Below are 27,390 nucleotides of genomic sequence, written 5' to 3' on the forward strand. Positions count from 1 at the left end.
GTCTTTCCTGAACTTTGTAAGGTTCTTGTTAGCCCACGCTTCCAGCCTACGCAGGTCTTTCTGCAGGGCGGCTTTCCCTTCCCAAGTGTCCACTTCCCAACTCAGTTTGGTATCACAGGCAAACTTTACCAGGGTACATTTGATCCCATCATCCAGATAACTTATAAAGATATTAAACAGCACTGGCCCCACTATCAATCCCTGGGGGACCCGACTTGTGACAGGGTGCCAGTCTGAAAAGGAGCTGCACCTTCTGGATGCAGCCTGTCAGCCAGCTCCCCACCCTCCCGCACAGACCACTGTCCAGACCATAATGTACCAGTTTCTCTAGGAGGAGGATATGGGAACACGTGTCAAATGCCTTGGAGAAATCCAGGTAGACAATGTCCATTGTTCGCCCCAGATCAATTGAGCAAGTTATTTTGTTCTAGAAGTTCGTCAGGTTTGTCAAGCACAATTTGCTCTTGGTGACTTCGTGCTGGCTTTTCCCAATCACACGCTTCATTTGACTTAGGACAGCCCCCAGGAGGATTCGTTGCGTAACTGTCCCAGGGACTGAAGTAAGAATAATGGGCTTTAAGCCCTTCTCTTAGATGGGGGTGACATCAGCCTTCTTCCAGTCTTCTGGGATGTCCCCTGATCCCCATAACTTCCCAGAGATTATGGAGAGTGGCCTCACAATGACATCAGCCAGATCTCTTAACATCCTTGGGTGGACACTGTCAGGGTCCATCACCTTGTAGGGGTCAATCTCCTGTAATCGTTCACATACCAACTCTTCCTTCACCAGCAGTGGGTCTGCGTTTGCATCAATCTGGATTTTTGTTCCCAAGGCCTGGGGCCCAACAGTGCTGGTAAAGACAGAGGTGAAGAAAGTGTTGGGAACCTCTGCCTTTCCAGCCCTGTTGGTGGAAGAAGGCTAATGTCACCCCCCATCTACAATTCACCTCTCCTGTTTAACAGCGTGACAACATTTTCCTTCTATTTCTCCTTGTTGTTTACGTACCTGAAGAACCCTTTCTTGCAGCTCTTGACATCTCTGGCCAATTTCAATTTGAGCTGAGCTTTGCTTTTCTAACTGCATCTCTGCACGCCCTGGCAATGCCCTTGTAGTTCTCAATGGGTATTTATTCACTTTTCCATCTCTGGTATGCTTCTCTCTTGGTTTTGAGCAGATTCAGAGGCTCATAGTTAAGCCAAAAGGGGTCTCTTGCTCTGTCTACTTCCCTTACCTTTAAAGGAGACGAACTGGTTTTGTGCTTCCAGTAGAGCACTCCTCAGTGCTCACTAGCTCCTATATCCTCCATGGAAGTTGCCCACAGAATCCCTCCCAACTGAGCTCTGAGTGAGCCGAAGTTTGCTCTTCTAAAATCCAAAACCCTTGTCTTAGTACTAACCTTCAGTATCGGTTATTTAAAAATAATGAGTTTTCCATTTTTACTAGATTATATCTGAATCACTTCTCCAGCCCAATTCATCACACAGGCCCAAAAATGCTTTCACCAGTGCATACGAGAAGCAATTGAAAAAGTACTTAAAATTCTGTTACCTAGAGGAAAAATACATAAAACTAAAGCCTTAACTTTAATTCATTCTTTTACTCTGGATTCTTGTGCAAGTAAATTTTCAGATCACAAGATAAGTAAAACAGTGCTCAAAAAGTTAAAATGGCAACTGCAATGGAAGTAACATAATACTACCAAAAAAAAATAGACCTATTGGCTCTATTTTAAAAGTAGTTGCACTGGACCTTTTGACTAATGCTGAAAATGAGATCTTGAAATTGTTCAGAATTTTTAAATTCTCAAAATGCAAGCAGAAATTTAATGAAAAGCACGATCATAATTCAATCTGCTTTAGACTTTAATAACCAATCTATATTGAGAAGTGAATCATAATCCTCAAAATACCACTGGAAATTACTTAAAGCCATTTTAACAGACAACAATTAATTTAACAACTTACCACAAAGGAAATTCATACATAGACATATAGTGTTCTGGCTGTAATTCATAACACATTTTTAGTCATTCCCTTTACAAAACTATAAATGAGGTCTTAATTCTACATCTTGATTAAAGAAGCTTCTTCCACGAACATTACATAGCAAATGCAAGAACCATATTTTGTCTAAACAGCTCTAACGGTAGTCCATGCATCCTCTCATATTCTAAAGTGAAAGTATCTGAGAAAGAATATTCTTGAACTCCCAACCACGCTTAAGGGGATTTTTGTTCATTAGCATAGTATTTTATTTACACAAGGAAATGATACTTTAGATACTGAATACTATTCTTTGTATCAAGAATAATACCTGATCCACTGCAAAATGCTGACACACAAAGGCTCATTTTAAAATATGTGCTATTTAACAAACTTTTATTAGGTCCAGAAGCAAACTATTAAATGGCCCATACTACTTTTGACAGTATCAATAGAACTACTCTTGAAAGAAACCTTTGAACAGACTAGTCTTGAAACAGGCCAGTCTTGAAAAATAGCCTTTCCAAAGAGGAATTTACAACTACTACAGCTATTTCTTTAATGTGCCTATCTGTACACCAGAAACATATAATAAAATACTTAGTTTTCTCCTGCTTCACAGAACTTCTCTGGTCCAACAAAGTCAGATTAGACTGTATCAAACACAGTTCCTCTCTTTCCTCATAACAAAAATGTTCTGTAAGGTACCAAGAACATACTCTCAGGTATAGCTATACAAATCTTTCCACCCTTCTGAATGGCTCCATACACCACCACTTACTTCAATTTTGTCTGGTTTTAACTACAAAGAAGTATTCTGCTAGTGAAAAAGATAAACATTGTTAGCATTTGTAACAAAGACAGTCAACTGGTCTCTATAATTACACCTGAGGTTTCATCACTTCAGTTTTTAATTGTGAAGGTACATTATCCAAACATCACACTTCAAATTCATACTTGCAGAACCTGACCAAGAAGCAAGGTTAAAGCGAGAGGTAACTTACATGAGTTGTACATGTAAAATACAAGATAGGTATGCAACTAAAGCACTGGAAATTGTATACATACACCTACATGCATTCAGACTGAATACAGTAACGGCTCAGCTTCTGGAATTATCTGAACCAATATGAAAACCTGCCACCTAGCTCAGATACGTATTCACCCCGTACTCACAGCCCATCTGCTTAATTCATTTCTGCAGAAACTGTTCTAAGCCCTTTAGAGCAGTAACTAGTTTCTACACAGCTATTTTAGTATTCTCAAACTACAGATGCATACATTTCCTTCCCTTTCAGTCTGTTGAAAGTACCGCAAAATTCCCTCCCTACCCAAAAATCCTACCAGTTGAGGACCAAGAAGAACAGTAGTTTTTCACTAACCAGAGATCAACCTGAAGTTTAACTTACGAATCTATAAGGCTGGAAACCAAAGCTTGGTTTCTCCACAGAACATAAGTTTGCCTAATTCCCAGTGGGATAAAGAACAACAGAGGGCTATGGCATATAACTCTGGTACTGGAAAGTCTTGTGACAGATGTTAATCAGTAAAAAAAAATCACTTTATAGCCATAAACATCTTCCATGATTCTCCGTAATTTTTTATCATCTTACTAATGTAATGAAAACAAATGGTTCTACATGCAGTTACCCAAGTATGAAACATCTACTTTTTTCTAAAATGGTATCACAAACATATGGTATAGCTTTTAGATGATGCTTTCAACACTTACTTCAGATGGTATCAACATTTACAGACAGTCTTACCTCTATAATTATCAAGTCCACTCAACTCACTACAGGGAACAAACAGCTATAAAGGCTGGCAAGAGGCACAGCGCCACACTTTTCATGAGCAGAATGCACACCTGAATACTATGTATAGACAAAAGCGTTAGATTGTCTATTTCCTCCTCACATACAGTACCTGAGACTACCTGTATAGAAATTTGAAAGCTAGAGTCCATGAGTATTGTGATCCACAAATGGATCGATGGAAGGACTTCAGTGGTTAAATTATTGGAAAGGAATTGAAGGAAAACAATTGTATCCCATCCTTGCCACAGGCTTTCTTCATGCTTTCAAGAATCAAATAATGTATCAGAATCCCCATTTCTCAGTTGCTAAAGTACAATGATACTTCTTTCTCTTCATCTCGAATTGCTGCCTACCTGGCTGTTTGACTATTAAGTCAATAGGACATGAATTACCTTGTCTATGCATACAAAACGCTTAAAGAAATGGACCACGTCAGCCTCCAGACTCAGCAGACCAGTACTTAGAAGCAACAATAGAAACATGAAAAGTTACTGTAACAAAGAAAAATCTTATATTGTATTCCCTATTAATAGACTCCTGATAGAAAACATAACACTTACTGAAATGCAAATACCAATATGCTAGCTGTCCTGCAATCTTAACTACACTTCTACAAAAGCATATTGTTTGTAGATGAGGTCCATCCCTGCCTTTTCATTAACATATTAAAATACCAACTGTAACATTCGCAACTTCAAAGATTTCCTTGCCTTTGGGAAGTAGTAACAACACTGCACTTTAAACTTAAAAAGCATCCAAAGTATTAAAGACTGTATGTTTTGAGAGATAAAAAACACTATGTGAAAGAAACACGCCTGGAACACTAGTTTCGAAAGTATCAAAACATGACGAGTATCTCATACTTAAACAAAAAGTACTGTGTAATGTCCATTTAAAAAAAAAAAATGGTTTTTAATATCGGATGAAGTACAAATATGGCAAATCTATAGCTAAGTCTAAGTACCAGGATACATAAATATCACATAGGCTGTAACTGTAATTTAAAAGTATAAACATGGTACAACTATGAACTATAGAACACGTCATCCATTACACCTTAATTGAATCCTAAAAACCCTGCCCTATTAACATAAAGCCCAAATTGCATACAGAAAAATATTGAATTTAAAATACCTATACATCAGTCCCAATTATCCAATAAACACACTTAACATTTTTACTTCAAATCTTTCCACTTCCAGACGCCTTAAAAAAAAGGCTAGAAAACCAGTTCCACCCATAACACAGTTTACAATTTTAACCAACTTCAACTTGTTCCACACTAACAGACAGTATGCTAGATAATAATCAAATAATAAGAAATCAAAAATGTGTTTTTAAAAAACCATAAAGGAACAGCTCAGATACAAATTTGCAGAAACTGCAGAGGCTGCCCACTTCCTCGAATGCTTTACGAATGTCTCATGGTACCAACTCCCAGTTTCTCAATTCCCAGCATTGCCATTATATAAGGCAAACACTAAAATTATTTTTGAAGCAAAATTTCTTTGTTTTTATTAAAATAAATAAAACATTGCCAAAGTTACTAAAAAAACCCCAACTCTACTATACCTAATCTGCTAAAATGTTTTCCTGCATAATTATTTTAAAAGCAGTCTGTTACAATTAAAACCGAAGATATTTAATTATAGATTAGTAGAAAATTAACATTAATGTCAACACTAAAGGGACAGAGTCAACATATACTAATTCACACTGTCCAGAGCTATTTTTAAACAAGCAACATATAAAATTGTAAGAAATACGAAAGAATATTGTCACTGTGCATTTATTTTGCATGCTTAATAAAAGCACAGATAATCACATTGTTAATTTTGTCAACACATGTGGCCTTCACACAAAGGAAATACCATTTTTAAAACGAGCTGGAAAACAAAAGGGCTGCAAAACCACAACAGGTAACGCAGAGACCAAAAACTGGCATATTGCATGGCACCACTTCATCTCTCTTTAAATTGACTTTAACATCAATACTTTTAAATGGAAACATGCTTCAAATTCTGTCTACAGGATATGACAAACTGATTAAACTCAATGAATAGGAATTAACAAGCAGCTCATGGCCAATACATTAGACCAGATACACCAAGCTAAATCTGTATAGAAGTCAAATAACTATAGCTTATGAAATGAAGGTTTGAAAGAAAGTCAACTTTGGCTAAACACTGGAAGTACCGTTAAAAAAAAAAATTTAAAAAGGAAGGAAGAAAAGAAAGAAGAAATGCTTTGCAATTCACTTCCAATACAATGGATGTCCTCCCCCTCCCCTCCCCCAAGAAATCCTCAGGCTTCACCTCCTGCAGAAGTCTTCCTGGGAGAAAGAGACATCAAGATAACAAACAGCAGAGGTTTTGGTTTTGTTTGGGTTTTTTTTTTGCTCCTTCCTATTAATGTTCTTGTCAACTACAGAAGCATAACAGTGAGCGCTTTCTCCTATACAAGACTGACTACATCGGATTTTCAGCATTTCAAGCAGTTTGAAAGCTGACCTCTCTTTTCAAATTCCCTCTCCTCTCCCCTAAAACCACACTAGCTGCAAACTATGATTTTCAAGCTCCTTTTCTGCAAAATAAATACAAAAATTTTGGCAACAGAAAATTCATTACAGGAAAGTTTGATTTCTTCTGGCTTATCACATATCCAATACGTGGAGCAACAATACAATATTCCTGACCTTTAGTCTGTATCTTCAACAGCTCATAAAATTCTATAGATCTGATGTCTTATCTGCTCTCCTGATTTGCTACAACCAGCAGCAGGACTCAGTTGAGTTCACAATACTACAGCCACACATCCTACAAAGCAAAACTACAAAAAGAGGACTGCAGTCCAGACAAAAAGCTTCCTTCATCTCTGGTTATTTCTTATTCCCAAACTTCTTATTAAGCTCTGTCAGGGTGTGGCTTCATTAAACCAGAGCTGCAAAGGCTTCATGAAATCTCCTGGTCAGCCTGCGACCAGCGCTGCCTCCTGCCGAGTGAACCCCAGTAAAAATGAGAGTGCGTCGTATGGAGGCACTGAATTTAAGCCCACAACAAAATCCTGCTGCTGCACAAGTACCTGTGCGGATAACGGAGCAGCTCCCTCAACGCTTGCAAGCCAGGACCTCACCTCCTCTCCAGTCAGTCCCCTCAGACACGTACACTGCTCCTACCACCTTAACCACAGGTAACCAGGGAACACTGTCAGGCGCTCACAGGAGAGGTAGCCACAGCCTGCCTTTTCAAAAGGTTTAACAGCAGCTGTACTATTCTCACATCAAGGGAAGTACCGATAAATTTTTGCCTTTGCAAAGGACTCCTCTGGAAACGTGACTCAATGATTGTCCTTACCTGCTATACTTGCACATAAATCTCACATTACTTTATACTGCACTGGGTTGTAGATTCTTAAATTAGTTGGTCAGGATTTCATAATTATGGAATATAGGGTCTTTGTTAGCTGTTGTTGCTCCACGCACAAAGGAAAGATTTTGTTACTATCTCTGTAAAACCTATTAATTAAACGCACACATATATGGCCACACTTTCTACAATAAAAATAACGGTTACATGGAATTAAAGTGATTTGCTAGATTAACTACTCTAAATCTTCCCATACAGTATAGACTGCATGAAGCTTCACACACATAAAAAAGGAACTGTTGAAGTAACAAACATCTTAAAAATAACAGTAATCGAAACACACACATTCCCTGAAAGTAAAAAGCACAAACAAATTTTAACCTAGTTCAAGCCAAGAAATTCCTCTCAAAGATCTTTGCATTGAACAGTAACATTTTAATCTTTCTACTTCCTTAACAGAGTACTTTTCTCAGACACAGGTTTTATGAAGAACATGCTTCACGAGTTAGTGTGCAATTCATAAATGTTCAAAACGCTATCAGAAAACTGAAGTAAAATAGCAAAATGTTTGGTTTTGGTTTTTTTCCCCCAGTATTTGCTGTACGGATTCATACACTGATACAGTAGGAGAACATACAATGATATTTCTAGAAACACAGTTCAAAACTATCAAAATACTCCACAACTTCAGTCATCTCAGACTGTCTGTATATACTAAAAGTTTAATCAACTGGCATAAAAAATGCATTATATGCAAGAAAGGACTCAAAACTCAACTAATATGCTGAATTGCTGCCTGCATTACTTAATTTTACAGTACACAAAACAAAAGTTAACCTAGTGATATTATGCGACAGACGATCTAATTACAGATGATAACTACAGATTATTTTTCTATCTGGCATCCTTAAGCTCTATTCCATACATGATTCTCTCTAACGTTTCCCATAGCCTCAACAGCACTCACAGAACAGATGTTAATTCTGGACCACTAACAGTTAATGTACACTATTTAACTGGTCTGGCATGCCACTCCCCTACCTTTTTGCTTTATCGGGAGAAGTACTTTTATAAATAACTCTGAAAATCGAAAGGAAATCACGAGATTTTTTTTAAAATACAAGCACAAAGAAAAGTGTACTTGTTCTTTCTTACATCCCTCCCCCCGCGTCCTGACATTGAGTTTTTCCAATCATGCCAGAAATAAACATCCAAACACAAGTAAGGGCCTAGGCTACCGAATTCAACAAGCTTTAGAGTTAGGTCTTCAGATCAACCAAGACCAGCAACAAAATAAAAATTCTCCACATGAAAAATACCAGCATACAGTACGGGCACAACAATAACATGAACAAAGTGTCAAATGCCACACTACTGACAGGAACAAGTCAGAAAGCAGGAACCAGAAGAACACAGTCCCTTGCTCCAACCGGGTGACATTTTAAACAGTTTGACTTATTCTGTTACACAAACGTTTTCCTCGCGTTTAGTTTTTACATACAACCGGCAGACGCTCAGCCTGCACAGCCTTTGTCAGTGGCTTACGGATGGGCAGCCCAATGCGCTACAGGTTGATAAGCAGGACACAGGCGCTGCAAAGGCCCTGCCTGCAGCAGGAAAGCACCCCGAAAGAACTTGCAGCACGCAGGAGAGTTTCCCTCAACCTTCACCGGGGGCTTCACGTTCCAGGCGACGGGCACATTCGTTCCCGCTGTTTGTTTCGTGTTTATCCCCCCCGCCCCCCCCCCCCCCGCTTCTCTTTCTCCTCCCTGTCCGGCCATCTTGGGCCGACAGGAGCAGCCATTACTTAACTAAATGACAGGGCCAACAACTTTTCACTGAAACAAACATCTCTCTCTCAAAAGGCCTGGCAGGCTTCAGCAAACCGCGGGCCGCCCCGCTCCCTGTCAAGCCGCCCGGCGGCGGAGGACGGCGGTGGCAGCAGGGGACGGGACGGACACGACAGGGCGCTCGGCGAGGACCTGGCAGGCTGGCGGCAGCCGGGCCCGAAGCATAAACAAGTCACTCGGCGACGGGCTCCGACAGCCGCTCAGCGCCGCGCCCGCCCCGGCCTGGGCCTCCCCCCCACCCCATCCCGTTCCCTCCGGCTCCGCTTCCCCCTCCCTGCCGCCCCGCGAGGCGCAACCGCCGCCGGACAGGGCGCGCGCAGCCGCCGGCCCCCGCCGCGCGGGGCGAAAATCACGAGGGAGGGTCCGGGGAGAGGCCAACGTCAGCAGCGCCTCGCGCGCGCCCTCCCCCCCCGCCCCCCCCCAGCCCCCCCGCCGCCACCACCGCCTCCTCCTCCTCCTCCCCCCCCACCTCCCTCCCGCGCCCCCTCCCCCGCCCCGCCGCGCCGCTCGGCGTTTGCTCCGGGCCCCGGCTCGCAGGGCACTTTCCCGTCCCAGGGCTGGCCGGACCCCCTCAGAGTGTCCGGAGCGCAGCCCTCAAGGCCGCGCTCTCTTCGCCCCGCACCCGACCCAGCTCGGCTCCCTCCCGCGCGGGGAAGGGAGATGGAGGGTGGAGGGGTGGGGGGAGAAGGGGCAAAGGTGGCAGCGACGCGTGGGGAGACGGCGGCGGGGGGCGAGGCGGAGCGCCCTGCCGCCCGCGGGGACGTGCGCCCGGGGATGTGGCCGTGCCCCACGCACGCACACACACACACACTCGCACGCACACACTCACCGTGCGGACCCGGGGGACCGGAGGGAGGGGGCGGCTGGGCCGGGCCGGCTGCCTCCCCTCCCCCCCTTTTTCCCCCTTCACCCCCCCAGCCCCGCTCCACATCCACCCTCACGCTTACCTTTAACAGCAAGGCCTTCGTTCTGGCGCCATCTTCATGAAGCCTCAGAAATCCGAAGAGTCGGCTGCAGAAGGGGAGCGGGCGGGAGGGAGGGGAGAGAGGCACAGGCGTTAGCGAGAGTCAGCCCCCTGCACGGGCAGGCAGGCAGGCGGGCGGGCTCGCTCCCGGCGGGCAAGGGCAGAGCGCGGCGGCGAGGGCCGGGAGCCCACACGCACTCCCGAGCGGGGAGCGGCGGGCAGGGGAGGGGGGGGACACGGAGGGAGCGCGGGCCGAGCCGGGACACGGAGGCGGCCGGGTCGGAGTGGGGAGCGGGTACCTGTCGAGGCCGGATAGGGCTTCTCTCTCCTCCGCTGTCAAGCTGGCGAAGTCCTCCTCGCTCTGGCCGCTCGCTTTCCCCGCCGCCATTTTCTTTTCCTCATCACCGAAAGGAGCAGCAGAGGCGGCGGCAGCGGCGAGCGACACTCCGCACGATTTCATGGAAACGCAGCGTAATTAACTCACGATCGCAAACCCCCCCCGCCCCTGCGCGCCCCCAACACCCCCCAGCGCCGGGCGGGGCGGGGTGCCCGACACACACACACGCACACACACACACCACAACTTTTATTACAACAACAACAGCCGGCAGGGAGGGGGAGGGAGGGAGGGAGGGGAGAGGGAGGGAGGCGGGGGGAAGCCCCGCTGCTCGGAGGAGGAGGAGGAGGAGGGGGAGGGAGGGGGGAGGGAGGGAGGGAGCCCCAGCGCTGGAGACTCGAGGGAGGGGGGAGGAGGAGGAGGAGGCGGCGGCTGCGGATGGCGGCGGAGCGGTGTTTACATCGCCGCGGCGCCGTTCGCCCCGGCAGCAAGGGGTGCGCGGAACCGGGGTGGCAGGGGCCCGGCCCGCCCTGCCGCGCGGAGGGGGGTGTTTGCCGCCTGTACAAACTTCCCCAGCAGCTGCCCAAAGTTGTTGTAATTGTGTCACACCGCCAACCCCACGCCGCCACCGTGACCCCCCCTCCCTTCCCCGCCCGGGCCCACGCGGCCAATCGCCGCCTCCGCGGCGCCGCACGTGACCTTTGTTGACTTACGTCAGTCATAGCGCTCTTCCACCGCTGCGCTTCGGCTTGGTTAGCCTTCGGTGCTCGCCTCCCTCCTTCTATTGGTTAGCGTCGGAGGGAGGGGGCGGTGTTTCAAGGATTCACGGCTTATGAAAGGTCAGACGGGCCGTCAGTCAAAGGAGCTTTTCGCTTACCCAGCGCCAGCAGGTTTGGCGTCCGCCTTTAAAAACCGGAGGACGCGAAGGCGGGGGGAGGGGGGAGTTTTCGGTATTGGCGGGTGTGGGCGGGGGAGGAGGGCGGACTGGCTGCGCTCACGGGCGGAGTTGCGTAACGGGGGCTCTGAGCTGGGGACGCTGCTGAAGAGCGGCCTTCGCTAAGGCCTCGCGGGTGGTAGCCGCGCCGTACTGCCTCGGGGGAGAGCCTCACTCGCCGGTCCGCCTGCCCTCCCCTGGCTTGGGCGCGGGGCGTGGTGCTCTTGGCACAACCGGCTAATAATGGCTTCTCCGCGCTGCGAGCGGGAACGGTGCTGGCTCGGGCCGCGGGAGGGAGGCAAAGCCGCCGCCCGAGCGGCTGGTTGGGTGGCGGGTAACGCCCGTGCAGAAGGGCGGCGGCGGTGGCCGCCGAAGCGAGGGCACCCCCACCCCGACACGGCCGTTGATTTCACCCGCCCTGGGAAGCGGAAGCGCAGAAGGCGCCAGTGTCCGGTCCGCGGCTTCAGCTGGCTGCGGGACAGGGACTTTTTCCTGCTGCCGCCCACCGCGGTCGCACGCGCCAGCTGCGGGGGAGCGGCCGTTGGCCCGCCCGCCCCGCCAACGGACGAGCGCGTGGCGCGGCTCGAGGCGTGCTACGCGTGGGGGAAGGGAGGGGCGCCCGCGGGAACCCCGCCCCTCCCCAGCAGCCACTGACAGGTGGAGCGGTGCCCGCCGGCGCGAGCTCCGCGGCCCTCACGTGATGCGGGGGCCGGGCGGGCGCCGCGCGAGAGCGCTCTCGCGAGGCCGCGGTCGCCCGCAGGCGTGAGGGCGGGGGCGAGCGCGAGGCGGGGCCGCTGGCGGGTTCGTCCCGACCGGCTGGGCTGCGGCCTAGGGGTGCGGAGCGACGGCATGGCTATGGCAGGGGCTGGGGGCTGGCTGGCTGGTAGGGAAGTGCGAAGGACTGAAGTTAGGCTTCTCAGAACGCCTCATGTGTGAGTAAAAGTCTTTTTTTTTTTTTTTTTTCTTTCTTTTTTTTTTTTTTCCAGACAGTGGATGGAAAGGGGCTTTGCGTGCTCTGCCTGCTTTGCCTCCCTTGTAAGGCCAAGCCTCCCCACGCTCTTCTGTGTTGCTTAAATGTTACCTGGGCACCCTTTGTTCCTCGATCCTTCACAGCTTACTCTGGAACTCCAGGGTCCTGTTTTCTCTTTACAGTCCTGTTAATTTGCACATACAGCCAGGAAGTGCTAGGGGGTTTTCAGAAAGGCTTTTGAAAAACATTGCATCTTGCCTCTGCTGTGGTGCTTATGACAAGATCAGCCTTTCACAGGTGTGTGGTGGCACAGCTCACTGCTCAAACCCATTTTTCTGAAAATTAATTACAACAGTTTTTTGTAACATCGCTGTGTCACTTTTCTGGTGTCTAGACGAAGCCCAGTGACTGGGCAGACTTTTCTCTGCCAGCTGAATTTCCTCCTCTCAGAGAGGGCCTGTTTCATGACTGCCAGATGCTCCAAAGCATCAGTGAAGCTATTAACTGCTTGTGGGAATTAAATTAATATGGTCAAAGGCCAAACTGTGCAAGGCACGTTTAATCACAATGCTACTGCTTGCTGGTTCTATCCCCTCTTTTTTTAATTGCCGCTATCAAACCATGTACTGATGAAACTGAAGCATGTTTCTGCCTCTGTAGGTGTTACAGCTAACACTTACGCATCAGTGAAGTTTTCCAAATGGATCCTCAAATGTTTTCTGGTCTTGATGGTGTTTGTAGCACAGTGCGCAGACACTGGCAGAAGTGCAAGAGGCCTGCGCTGCTTCCCAGCATACTAATTGGAGATCTAGTCAAGACAAAGTCTTGAGTAATGCACAAGAAGACTCAAATTAGTATGTCCTTGTTCCTCTTAGAAGCAGAATCCTGTCGTGTAGCTATGCTTTCTGATGCAAATGGAGTTGGAACAAAAAAGCACCTGAGTTTACTAAGGTTGCATATCTTTATAAAATAGCCAGCAGCCAGTTGTTTAGAGTATTGGTATAAGAGACAAGTAGATAGGTTTCAAGTACTTTTCAGTTTGGAGTCCAGATAAAAACCAAGTTACTTTTGGTTCTGGGAATGGGCCATAGTTTATTAATAGTGAAAAAAGAGCTATGATCAAACGTCTGTCTTCATCTGTGTTTTACTCAGTCATGTATTTTCTCAGTAGTTCTTCCTTAGGTGCCTAACTCAGCCAAATACTCTACAAATAGGTGATGTGCCAAAAAAAAAAAGGGTATTTCAGCACAGATTATTTCTGAGGATCTTGATAATGAGGTCTTATGTTTCCACTTTGCAGTATCCTGCAATGGAAAGGATAGATTAAACTATTTCTCAGTACAAGGAAGGTAACTTCTAAATTACAAAGCAATCTAGAAGGCTTCATAGAAGCTTGCTGATGTCTTAGTTTGTCATTATACTTTCAGTTGAACTTCCATGCACCTGATGTCACTACATGCAAGTTACACTCCTGGTACTATCAACACTACTCTTACCACCCTGCATCCTGCCTGCATTGCTTGAATTGAATTTCCAGTTACGCTTCCTTTTTTTGTATTTGAACTACTGTTTGGATGACTTAACAGGTGCTTAACATGACTTAATAAAGTCCTGTGTACCGTTTCAGCTCTTCAAGGTGTATCCAAAGCTCAGCTGCTTTAATAATAGCAAGAAAAGCTTGAAAGTGCATACTGAAACTTAGCACTGCCTGCCCTTGCAAACAGTTGGATAACAATTCTGGGAGCTAACATTGATACACTTCACCTGTATGAAAGGAGAGACTGCTTCAGACGAGCATGATGCTGGCTTCCCACTCCTAGATACACTCTGGAAGCTGACCCCAGGAGAATTATATTCTTAAATTCTTAAGAAGAAAGAAGGAAACTGCAGTCTTGTTCTGTATCTATCAAGTATTACTTAACTGTATAGGTTTTAGCTTAGTGTAAAATTTGCAGTCATCTATGAGTCTCCAGAACCACTTTGCTACCTTCAGTGTGAAAGCTGTGGACCAATAAAACTCCTGGACTGAACAGTACTCTTTGGATCCCCCTTTCCTGTATGTTTTCACCCCTGTTAATTTTCCAAATAGAGTTTTTTCTTGTGTATTCCTATACACTGTGTCAAGCATTGCCTTGTCATGCTGCAAGACTTGCCCAATCTATTAAGAGACTGAGTGCTGTTAGTATGTCTACAATTGCAGAGTAAGTTTTGCCAGAGAGAACTCTGTGTTCCAGGTAGGTATTCGACATGCTGATCGTTCTCCGCAGCTTGAAATTGAGATGCAAAGTTAAAGCACCACTTCTTGAAAAGTAATGTTTGAAACAGCAAAAGTTAATTCTAGCGTTCTCCTTATAAATAAATACACATCACTTGATGTCTTCTTAAGCTGAAAAGCAACTCCTGAAATCACTGCAAAAAAAGTCGGTATGGAAGAAAGATTCAGCTTCAATGCTGGGTTTCAAGCTGTCATCTCACTTGACATTGAAGGTAGTTGTGGTATCTCAAGCATCCAGATTCACTGGCAAATAGGACAAGCCCGAGCAAATATATAGGAACTCAGTCTCAGGGAAAATAATTTCATGTAGCATGGAACAGGGGAAGAGTGACCTGCTGCAGATCTACTTTTTCTTTTTACTCTTGTGTCAATATTTCTTTTCACTGTCATCAACTGCACTAATCAAGTGCTTAGCTTGGCATTGTCAATTAAGGGAAAACCTTTTGGAGATGGTGGTGATCCTACCCTTTTTTTCTTATGAGCCAGAGTATGGTAGTCTGTCAGGAACGTTCAACACAAATTCCCTGTAAATCTGTTGATTGGAAGTCCTGACTGAAGGCTTGTTTGCTACATAGATACTGTCTAGTGTTGGGAATGCTGATTCTCGTAAAGCATGAAGCTCCTTGCTACAAGTCTCCTGAATGGAAAACACACAAGGCCTGATCTCCTTTTTCCCGTTTCATAATCTGGAACAAGACAACATAGCAATTTGTTAGAGGTCAGAGCCCTGCAAATTCAGTAAACTTTTCTGGAGAAAATTATACTTTCCAAAAAGACTTGGTCTTCAAAATGTAGAATGTTTTGGACTGCTCATATGTAAAATATGGGGGAGCAAATGGACTCATAAATATTAAAAAGTTTTAATGCATGCATCTCCTTTAAAAAGACAACTGTGGATTTAAACTCAAAAGGGTGACCTGGTGGGAGTGTACCACACTAGTTTGTTTTAGCCTTACCTAGCCTTTTTACAGCTCAGGATGTGAAGCTGCCTGCGTGCCACCTTTGTACTTTCTTTCGGACCTAAGAAATGAAGAGAGCTTCTTCTCTTATAGTAAGAGTATTCTTACTATACTTTTTCTATATACTATCATAGAAAAATACCTTTTTTTTTTTTTCCCCCCTAAAGGCAGTTGCTTCAGCATGTTGTCTGTAGTCTGCAGGCTGAACTTCCTTTCACATCTTTCAGCATGGGCAAGCTGGTGGAGGAACCACTCTCCCTGTTTTCCTTTGACCTAGGATTCTTCCTGGACAAGGCAGCTACCACCAACTCACTTTCTCAAGACCGTGTTCTTTACTGGACAAATCTGACTTCATTTTCAGTGTCTCTATAGCTTTTCCTCTCCAGAAGGGCAGGGGTTCTGTGGTTGTATCAAGTGTAGTGAAAAGCTGCCAGACTTACTCCATGAAGATTTTCTAGGTCACATAGTGTTTCCATGGACAGCTATTATTCTCTTACTATCTGACTGGCTCATCAGATCCACTCTCAGATACCTGCCTATTTTCAAGAATAGTGATTAACAGAACCGATGGGTTATTATTAATATATTCGGAGTGACTTCCAAGTCAGGTAGCAATGAATGAGCCATATAGCAATCCCTGCTGGACACAATTGAGATATCATGGTCTTCTGTAGTCCAAGACATACTTGCTAGTCACCTGCAGCAAGATTCCAGCCCCTGGAAAAACTATGGTGCTTGAAGTTAGGTGTATCCATTCAAACTGATCTTTCATTCCTGCTTTTTGAAGTTCTTTATAGCTGCAAGCTATGAGCTGCTAGGGAAGTGAGGGTAACAGGCACTTCCTTATGCTGTCACACAGGAATATGAAGCAGCTTAGGATGCACATGTGATTTCTACTGACACTGGTGTTTTAAAAACAAAGAAAAAAGATTTTCCAGGTGTGGAGTCAGTATTATGCTTGTAGTAGCTCAGAGGACCTCTAATGGTAAGACGAATCCTTTTGCAGTAGCCCAGGAGAAATGTGACAAGACAACAATCTTGGATTTGTGTGGCAGGTATGCATACTGGAAAACAGCAAAGGAAAAAGCAAGCTAACTGAAACAGCCCACAGGATGCCATTTTGTATCTAACAAAGTATAAATCTAACACTTGCATCATTGCCAGCTTGCCAAATTTTAGTCAAGCTGCCTGAAATATGTGACTATTGGGCATGTGAGGGAAAGCAACATAAACTAATACAACCTAACAATAGGTTAGTCAGGGAGAAAGTAGCCCTTTTGTTTAACCTTCCATAATCTTTAACAGGTTGGGGATTTTTTCTACATCTTTTTTCTTACTACTCTTCTCTTCATTTACTCCAAGGTAAAAGCAGAAAAGCTTAAATTAATAAATTCCATTGTTCTTGAAATTTAGAACAAAAAAAATCTGCAGTACTTCCTTTTTTGTATTTTATCAGTAGCTCCTGTATCCACAGAAGTTCATAATAAGATGATCTGCAATTTTCATGTTTCCTGTACTGCCGTCATTAAAGTTCTGATGAGTGTTGTGCAATGATCTGTGTTACATATTGACAGTGGATGGTGGTCAAGAAAGTAGGGGAACTGATCTAAAACCCAAATGTGTTTTGGTTTTTTTTTTTCCTCCAAAATGCACAAAAACATAAAATGCTTTTTCTGGCTGTAAGAAAAAACAATACATATGCAGAAGTAATTACTGAAACTAGAAAATGTTCAGGAAAAAAAGTCTTCCTGATACTCTTTATCACTATGTTGATGAACAAATTGTTCTTCCGTCTCAGAAATACCTTAGTAACTTTTGAGTGGTGAGAGGAGTAAAGGTGAGCTAATCTCGGAAATGCATTATTATCATTAAGATATTTATTCTTTATGAAAGTGATAAAAACCTAGTAATTACTAAATGCTTTAGTTATAGACCTTATTAATATCATTCTGTCCTGCTTGAATCATAAAGTCATTTTTGTCTCTTGCCCTCTCCTCCCCTTGGTCAGCTTGATTTTAAAACCTAGATTGTATCTGAAAGACTTAATGCTTGAATTCATCTGGCATTTAAGTGGTAATTTATAGTCATAAGAAGTACACATAGTTATTAGTTAAGAAGTAATATCTGTCACTGTGCAGTTTGTCAGCAGAAATAATAAAATTTCCCTTGAGCAATAGAGACTTCAAAGGAGTTGTTACTTATTTAAGAATAATAAACATGCCAACAATCCAATCTGAACATGGAACACCATGAATTTTGTGCATATAACCTTAACTGTATTTTGAGCTGTTTCATGAAATTCAGAAATATTTTTTGTATATTCTGTAGATTTTTTGTGTGATAGAGACTAGTTCTGTGCATGCTAGCACAGGAACACGCTTACCAGTTTGCTTAAGTTCTACCAGTAGAAGAAGCAACTGTTAGAAGAGTTAGCACTGTATCATATTTTGTTGCACTCTATAAATCTCTAATATTTTACTAACTGACAATTTCTGCCGAGTTGGAGAAATAAATAATAACAAAAATTAAGCAATATGAAAACTTAAACTTGTCCTAGAAGTAGTTCCTTTATGGTGCTTCTGTTAGTAGATTTTTTTTTTTTTTTTTTTTAATCACGCTTGTTCCTTCCCTCCCCATCTCCAGCAGTTTTGGCTGCGTGCACTGGTGTGTGCTCCAAACATGAGCGTGTTTTCATTTATGTTAATAGTTTCAGAAGGTAACTAGGTAAGTGTCAGCCTTCCTACTAGGAACTGGATGTGGCAGCTTATGACATACCACCTTCCAAAGAATTCACTTGTTTAACAGAAGATGATCATGAACAAGTGTCTCTGCTCTTCAAAAACAGTCCAAAGAAAGTGAGATTTCTCGCCTTCATGACTATGCAGGAATTTAATTCAACTGTTGAGATTATGATAATAAAAATACTGTGTTTATATTAACTTGTTTTCATCTTCAGATTGACAATTGTAGCTCCCCTGTAGCTTTATAAAATTTGGCAAATGTTGTCAAGGAAAGGGGGAAAAAAAAGCAGCTTTTTGTCTCTACGGCTAAGTATTTTGTATGTATTGACTTAGTATAAGATGCCAGACTAATACATTTGTAGCCTGCTGGTTTTCTGGCTTGTAAGTAAAAACAAGTAAATAACATTTCTAAAACAGCTCTGAGACAAAGTTAAGGTTTTTTTATGTAAAGATTTGAAAAGAGCTGTTCATGATGCTCAGCAAAGTAGATGAATGGATGTCTTGTTTACTTTTGCAAATCCTGGAACAGAAAACGTTATCCAAGATACATTATTTTCTGATATTTTTGTTTTTCTCCTAAAGCAGAGGATGTCACATGCTCTTACTGGATTTAATTTAGTGCTTTATAGACAAATCTTCTCAAGAAAGTATCTGAGAACTATTTATCTTAAAAGCCTCAACTGTTGTGTATGTCGCTTTTTGTTAACATTCTTGTGGATGTCTAAAATAATAAAACCTTCAATAACCAATCTGAAAAACTATTTTGGTTGTAGTCTCTTGAGTCTTTCCTATCCATTTCCTACTACCTCTGCCTATGCAGCAACTTTTAAAATCTTGTAATTTGCGCAAGTAATGATATATATTAAATCTTGTAATCGTGTACAGGCAAAAGTTTTAAAGGTGCAAATAGCAGAAGTGGCTCTGTGACTTTGGGTGTGTCTTGTCTGGAGTTAAGGCAGCAACTCAAGAAGCTCCATTGTACACTTCTTAGACACAGTGACAATTCTCTATCCTTGTCTAACCACAGTTCAGGATTTCCTTAGAGCAATTGGTGAGTCAGGGGCTGTTTCAAATAAAATAAAACATGATGCTTAAATTTGAAGACTGTTGTTGTAGGGCATGCAACTCTATTTCTTCTCTTACATTTTAGAATTTTGTCAAAATAAGGTGGCATCCCTTCAGTTTGACACATAGGACTCAATAAGGAACGGGATTGTACCCAAAGCATGTAAACTTCTTCATCATGTATGACTGGAAGATAAATAATAAAGAGACAAATCCTGTACTAAAACACCAAGCTGGAATTTGAAATGTTTTTTCATAAAATTGCTACTAGCAGGAGGTGGATTCTGTTTAGAAGCTCTCTAGTGGTTTGCGCTCCACTGTGTGGGAGTGGATCAGAGTTGGATCAGGCCTCTGTGGGAGCTGAGGACATCAGGAGGGCATGAGGAAGACAAATAGTTTCTACTGTGAGATTGACATTCATAAAATCAAAAGCTAACCCTGCCTTTAGGTATACATTTTCCCTTGCTGACCCCACCTATCAGATGCATTTCATCTGAGCACCTGTGAAACAGGAAGTTGCTAGTTTCGGAGTGGTCCACAGAATTTCCCATCTTAAAATTTCTCAAGGTATGATTTGGCCCCTGTTTGAATGTTAGCAATTGTGTATTTGTTTGTATAAATATACTCAAAACTACTAAAGTCAGTTTGTGAGCAGTTCTGTAGTGTTTGTGGGTTTGGTTTTTGGTGTTTTGTTGGTTTTTTTTTTTTTTTCTCTATAAGTGAGTCCTCTGGTGCTTTACTCTTGTGAGGAAAGTTAAACTATAGTGTTTCTTTCCGTAGATATATAGTCCCATACTGAAAGCCAAGTGAAAGGAAGGAAATTGCCATTGGTCTCAATGGGAGAATAGCCTCTTGGGAAAGAGGGCAGCTTCACTAAGAATGGTCAATATTTTCCAAAACCTTGTTCTGTTTCAGTCAGTACTGTACAAAAAGGAGGACAAATGTTTTCTTATAAAATTTAAATACTGTTATTGCTAATCATGTCATTGGTTCTTTTTTTTTTAATAAGTGATTGGTTTTGCTTTTATTACACATCCCTTCAGCGCAGGCGCATTTCTAATGAAAAATCCCACCTTGCTAAGGACCTGAACCTGCAAGTTTCAAATGCGATCTGAAGAGACTTCCTGCTCAGCACTTGGCAGGATCGAGTCCCATTTTGAATGGATCAGTTCAGATAAGCTTGCAGAGTTTGAATGCTTATTGGAACTTCTTTATTCAGGAAACTGGGTATGAAACAGGTTTTCTTGCAAATTCAGTGTTGTTCCTGGTTTCTGTCACATCAGCCCATGCTAAAGGAGACATCCTGCACTCTTGACACTTCTGTTCTCTGAAAACATAATTGAATGCAATATGCATCGTTAGTGAAGAACAACTTTTTTTTTTCAAGTGTATTTCTGTTTAGGGTTATTATGTAAATAAGATAATGTAAATTCTAACTGTCAGTGGTCTGCAAAAAATACAGGGAAAGTACAAGCAGGATGATTAGGATTTCCGTCTCCCAGTTGGAGGGGTTTGGTTTTGAATACTGCTGTGCATGGGGGTGGTTTGGCAGGGTACAGGACATGGAGATAATGGCAGCAGCTGGGGAGTCAGAAACAAGCAGGTGAGGAGAGAGCCAAATGCACGAGGTGGATTTGACCACTGGCTGAATAGAGGCCTTTTTTGTGGCCAAATTCTTCACTAGTGACTTGCTCCAACTCTTCTTTCTGTTGTGGTCGTAGTTTTCCACTACTTGTGTAAAACATGAATATTCTGTTAAAATTATAAAGTGTCTGGCAAAAAGCAGAAATAATCACATGGTTAATTTCTTGTTTGGTTTTTTTTCCTAATGTTATTCAAACCAATGACTCTGACAGCACTTTGTCAAAAATTACACAGCTGTGTAACCAACACAAAGGTGCCTCAGAATGTGCTCACGTGACGTTTATTCCGTAACAGCAAGCCCTGCTTCTGACAGTCCCTTCCAGTCACTGTTACTGACCCTGTGCTGCAGTTTACTCCAGCCATCCCTCAGCAATGCAGATTTAGGTGTTTACAATGCCAGACTGGAAACTGAGACAAAGTCATTGAAGCAGCCTCCGTTAAAAAAAAAAACCACACAAACCAACTACCTCTCCCCTCCTCAAAAAATAAATCCAACCACAACAAAACAAAAAAAACCCAAACTTCCAGAGGGAGGTGAAAGCCACTTCCAGACAACTTTTATGATAGCTATTCACATGGAATGTTGTGTAGCACAGTGAAAAATCTTTAAGTCTAACATAATTTTAATACAAAATTAAATGTGAGAACAGATGATACAGTGATTGTATTATTGGGTAGCATACTGAGTTCAATTAAAACTTGTCTTGTTAATAAGTCTTACATCATTGCTGGCTGCCGGTGTGAAGAATCCTGAGATTCTTTTGTAAGGACGTCCGGCCTGTTCACAACAGTGCCTCAGGAGCTGGTTGACTGATGCACAGCACAGTAAGATGATTGCACCTTACGAGGTTGACTGGAGATTGCTATCACAGGAATAAAAACTAAGTTCAAAATTACAAAAACGTGGAACCTCTAAAAGCTTATAACCCATAGAAATGACCTACTACTAACTCATTACTGCGTCTAAATAATTGTTAATTTGGTTGCCAGTTAGTCAGATTTTAAGTTGAGAGTTGGACAAATTGCTGTTGGTCTTTATCGCAAGCTCTTTTTGTACTGTTCCTGTACTGATGCAGCAGCTGTTGCTGGGAATCAAACCCCCTGATCCACACACAAGGAGGAATAGTTCTTTTTTCAAGATAACACTTTTGAATGCTGGGTTACCTGTGCACGCATCTCTTTCCTAATGGAGCACAGTCAAAAAGGAGCACAATTCTGCACAGTTGGCAAGGCTGAAAAGGAAACAGCATCTACCAAATGATACAATTGGTAGATTATGTAGGAAAATAACCCGCACACTTCTTTCATTCTAAAGAACTCTCTTACCAAGGTTTTCTCATTTGATTACTGTTCATACACTTCTTTTTTTTTTTTTTTCCATGTAGCGTGTTTTAGGAATCATGTCATTATTTAGAGAAACTTTTAGGAAAGAATTTGTTTCTTATATATTAATTCTTAAGTTCAGAAATATAAAGATTATCTTACTGAATTAATCACTCCCTCTTAAGCCCAGCTTTGAAATGTTTCCATTACACTTATTCAGAAGCGTAGGAATCGTAGCTAAGATGTCAATTCAGGAAAATGTTTAAAGTAATGATAAACAAACAAGAATTACCATGTAAAGATTAAAAATTAATTACCATACATGTAAAGATTATAAATTACACTTTTAACTACTATCTGCTTGCTTTGCAGCCTTAATACGTAGGCTATGATTCTTACTCTACATTAGCATTCAGAAAGTTTTTCACCATGAACATGTAATTGTTTGTATTAGAAGCTTAACTGTTGTATGCAAAATTAGAATCATGCCTATGGGTATTTAAAATGTAAGAATAATACCAGCTAATGACTTCAATGTAACTAGGAAAATTACATCAGGGAGACTATTTCAGATTTTGCAGATTGGACAAATTTATGTTGATGAGAAATATATAAGATTTAGCTTGGTAAAATTTAATGAAACCAAGCATATATTGAGGAAATGAAAGTGTACAGGCTTATTGGTTGCAATGTGTGAAAATTGGTTAACATTATATTTCGGAGAGAAACAAAGTTCTGCTTTATGTAAATTTCTGATTATTTTTCTGAAACATTGTTACTTCTTTTGACATAAACAGTTATATGGTCTTGCAGATAGGTTTATTTAGTAAACGAAATTTATTGGACTTGCTGTTTCTTTACAAACAAACATTTTTCTTTACCAGGAGTTCATAGAGGCATATTTCTTTGCTTAAAGAACTGAGTCGTTTTGAAATACAGACGGAAACCATCAAAGTTCCAAACGTTTTCTAGAAAAATGCTCCATTGCTTTTCTGACTGTTTTTAACTTTGTAACATCCTCTTCTGCTCAAAGATACACACATCTACTCTAAAGAATACTCAGCTCATTACATTGGGTAATGTCAGTAGGCTCTAGCATTAAGGCCCTGCCAAAATTCATTTGCATTCATCATCTGTCTTGCCATGTCAGCTATGATATGTATCATAGGTTTTGTTTTAGTTACTCCGAGAAGTACAACTGTTTTTCACTTTTAACCTCAATATGTGGTGTAATTGCATCCTCCAATTTCAGTGAACTTTTGCTTAATCTAAACTGTTGGATTCTACAAATAACTTCTTGCTGTGAAAGGTATGAGATATAACATTTTAGATCTTGAGATTAATTGCAAAGAACCGAGAGGTTCAAGGTGAAACTAAGATCAGTATTTTGGCCTTCCTACTGAAGATATAGAATCTGAAAAGATTAGAATAGAATTAGTTACTTAAGTAATTATTCATTTCTTTATTTGTTAATTAACAGAATTAGCTGGAGAACGTACAGTAAAATACTGGACACCTGAAAAGTGTTTTGAAAAGAGAGATGCAGATTCAAATACATCCATGCTTTAATGAACCAGATGCAACTTTCAGGCAATCAGTGGATGCATGAATGCTAAAATAGAATGAGATAAAACTAATTTTTAAAATTGGACAGTTTATTCAGAGACTTAATTAAATTAAGAGCGTGTGTGTGTTCTACTAGCATAGAAATAGTATTGTGAATGAACAAAAAGGTAAGCCTAATGTTATCCGTAGAACATCTGAAAGGAAGTAGAACAGAACAACATGTTTTAACCAAACAGCTCACAAAGCAGTCTGATGTATCAAAGCTAATTAGGACAGAATCCAACAATTACAAAAGATATTTAGTTGTAAAGGGATACCCAGAAATGTTTTGTCTTATCTCTTAAGCAGATCATTAAAGGCTTCCTGTTATATTTCTTCATTACTTATTTTCAGGAAAATCTATGACCCTCTCATGAGGAGGAGATTGAGACCTACCAGAACAATTCATTTGGCGAACTCCCAGCCACCCCATCTTCTGAGATACAGCCAGCGAATAATACTAGCCAGCAGGAGTAGTTCTTCCAATAGCAATCTGCTCTGATCGTTGCCTGTCCACATTTTCCTCATCATGCTACACAACATAGGTTCAGAATTTTGATCCAATCAAATCTGTTGCACATGTGCAGACAAATTTGAAGGTGCACAAGTCCATGGGTCCTGATGAGATCCATCCGCGGGTCCTGAGGGAACTGGCAGATGAAGTTGCCAAGCCACTGGCTATCGTATTTGAGAAGTCGTGGCGGTCTGGTGAGGTCCCCGATGACTGGAAGAGAGGGAACATAACCCCAGTTTTTAAAAAGGGGAATAAGGAGGACCCGGGTAACTACAGGCCGGTCAGCCTCACCTCTGTGCCTGGCAAGGTCATGGAGCAGATTCTCCTGGAAACCATGCTAAGGCACATGGAGAGCAAGGAGGTGGTTGGTGACAGCCAACATGGCTTCACCAAGGGCAGATCGTGCCTGACCAATGTGGTGGCCTTCTGTGACGGGGTGACAGCATCGGTGGACAAGGGACGAGCAACTGACATCATCTACCTGGACTTGTGCAAAGCTTTTGACACTGTCCCGCACGACATCCTTCTCTCTAAACTAGAGAGACATGGGTTTGATGGACGGACCACTCGGTGGATAAGGAGTTGGCTGGATGGCCGCACTCAGAGAGTGGTGGTCAACGGCTCAATGTCCATGTGGAGACCGGTCACGAGTGGCATCCCTCAGGGGTCCGTGCTGGGCCCGGCCCTGTTCAACATCTTTGTTGGCGACATGGACAGTGGGATAGAGTGCACCCTCAGCAAGTTCGCCGACGACACCAAGTTGTGTGGTGCCGTCGACACGCTGGAAGGGAGGGATGCCATCCAGAGGGACCTTGACAGGCTGGAGAGGTGGGCCCGTGCTAACCTCATGAAGTTCAACCAGGCCAAGTGCAAGGTCCTGCACCTGGGTCATGGCAATCCCAGGCACAAATACAGGCTGGGCGGGGAATGGATCGAGAGCAGCCCTGAGGAGAAGGACTTGGGAGTGCTGGTGGGTGAGAAGCTTAACATGAGCAGGCAATGGGCCCTTGTGGCCCAGAAGGCCAACCGCATCCTGGGCTGCATCAAGAGAAGCGTGGCCAGCAGGTCGAGGGAGGTGATTCTCCCCCTCTACTCTGCCCTGGTGAGACCCCACCTGGAGTACTGTGTCCAGTTCTGGAGCCCCCAACACAAGAAGGACATGGACCAGTTGGAGAAGGTCCAGAGGAGGGCCACGAAGATGATAAAAGGGCTGGAGCACCTCTCCTATGAGGACAGGCTGAGAGAGTTGGGGCTGTTCAGCCTGGAGAAGAGGAGGCTCCGGGGAGACCTGATAGCGGTCTTCCAGTACCTCAAGGGGGCCTACAAGAAAGATGGGGAAAGGCTGTTCAGCAGGGCCTGTTGCGATAGGACGAGAGGTAATGGTTTTAAAATAGAGGGGGGTAGATTTAGATTAGAAATTAGGAAAAAAATTTTTATGATGCGAGTTATAGAGCACTGGAACAGGTTGCCCAGAAAGGTGGTGGAGGCCCCATCTCTGGAAATGTTCAAGGCCAGGCTGGATGAGGCTCTGAGCGACCTGATCTAGTCGGGGATGTCCCTGCTCCTTGCAGGGAGGTTGGACTAGATGACCTTTGAAGGTCCCTTCCAACCCAAACCATTCTATGATTCTATGATTCTATGAAATTTCTGAATCTATCAGGGAAGTCATCGCAGCAGAAAGTTAAGCCATGAGTTTTGCCATAGCAGCAAGTTTGGGTACTTCTGGCATAGCATAGTCTCAAATTCCTGAGGGAAAGATAGAAATCATCTGTAAGAGTTAATGTAGGGAGAAGAAGGGCTGGCACCTCACTAGAAGTTTCTTAAAGTCTTTCTGTCAACGCCATCTTTTGCTTTTGTATGATTCTGCATGTGGTAGTGACCTGATAGTCAGGGGCGCAATCCTTAAACAAAACAACAGCAACTCTTTACAGTTAAACAAAGTCTGCATAGAATAGTCCTCCAGCTGCTTGTTGGGGGAGTCTTCCTTAGCCATGCGTACAAGAAATGGGGGAGAACAGAGATAATTAGCTAGCCTGTATCCCACACGGATGTCTAAAGGTATCACTGTTTATTTTTACACATAGATATCAGCATTTTAAAAATAACTTTTCAGCTGAACCTATTCTCATGCTCTTAGTTGGCACATGTTTTTGTCCTTTCTTGACCTTCCTCCGCAGCTTTTTAATAGAAAGCACTGCACAGTTCTCGTTCTCTGCTCCGCTGTTGGATTTCTATCTCAAATTTATCATTTTGGGGGGGGCAAGTTTGTGTGCCTCACAAGCGTGTTTTTCCAGACTTCCTCCTTGTCACACTGTAAAATTGATGCAAAGCATGTCCTGCTGTTTTTCTATGCAGGGGAGAAATTGTATAATCTCTCTAGAACAGATGCTTCATTGCCACTTGACCTGTCTATTATCCACTTTTCTTAAGTCCTATCCGTAGGTAATCTTACTTTTTAATGGAAAGTGTTTCAGTCTAGAAAAAGGCAGATAATGTCCATGTGTTTTTCATGTGAGTTTTTGCCCCTGCTTTATTTCAATTTATTCTTCAATAATGAAGCAACAGAATATAATATTGGAAAATCAGTTCATTTTCTGAAATGAAGCAAACTTCATCCAAGCTCAAAATCCTGACAGTCAGCTCTAACATTTCCAAATACACACTGAAGAAAAATATTTTGACATCTAGACTGTCAGATAATCTGTCAGTAACAGTTATATCATTCAGGGAGAGAAATTATAACTTCCAGAGTAATTTATTGGGAAAATAATACATTTACTGCAGTGAAATACCTTACTGGATGCTAGAAAAGTTACTTTGCATTTTTGCAGGGGAAGCAGTTGGCTTCAGAATATGGGTTATTCTCTGTGACAAAAGTACAGAAACATAAATACTTGCCAGAAGTCATCAACGAAGAGTTCATACCTGCAAAAAGCAGTATGTTCACATAAATTTAGGAAGCATTGGAACCTGACGCTGAAGGATATAATGCATAGAGAAAAGGGAAGGAGTGCTCAGGGTCAGGATCATACTCCTTACAGAAG

At 42.9% G+C, this 27,390-nt stretch overlaps 1 protein-coding gene and 1 long non-coding RNA gene across 17 annotated transcripts in view; one reads left to right on the forward strand and one right to left on the reverse strand.

The window, feature by feature from the left end:
* KDM6A (lysine demethylase 6A) overlaps window positions 1–10,562 on the reverse strand; it is a 161,907-nt gene extending 151,345 nt beyond the window's left edge. For 10 of the 16 annotated variants that reach the window (XM_086766279.1, XM_086766275.1, XM_086766225.1 and 7 more), the window contains exons 1-2: window positions 10,279–10,561; window positions 9,963–10,026 (exon numbers count right to left, since the gene is read on the reverse strand). In XM_086766279.1, coding sequence (XP_086622405.1) covers window positions 9,963–10,026; window positions 10,279–10,439 — 225 coding nt within the window. In that variant the 5' untranslated portion in view covers window positions 10,440–10,561. Of the gene's footprint in view, window positions 1–9,962; window positions 10,027–10,278 lie in introns of all 16 variants that reach the window. The other 6 variants (XR_015261036.1, XM_086766217.1, XM_086766183.1 and 3 more) reach the window with 2 other exon arrangements.
* Window positions 10,563–12,136: 1,574 nt separating this feature from the next.
* Window positions 12,137–18,956, forward strand: LOC147602265 (uncharacterized). Its single transcript, XR_015261050.1, has 2 exons — window positions 12,137–12,182; window positions 13,848–18,956. It is a non-coding gene; the product is annotated as an uncharacterized LOC147602265 (long non-coding RNA).
* The last annotated feature ends 8,434 nt before the right edge of the window (window positions 18,957–27,390 follow it).

Source organism: Chlamydotis macqueenii, chromosome 1 (assembly GCF_036417535.1).
Source record: "Chlamydotis macqueenii isolate bChlMac1 chromosome 1, bChlMac1.mat, whole genome shotgun sequence".
NCBI classification, from domain to species: Eukaryota; Metazoa; Chordata; class Aves; order Otidiformes; family Otididae; genus Chlamydotis; species Chlamydotis macqueenii.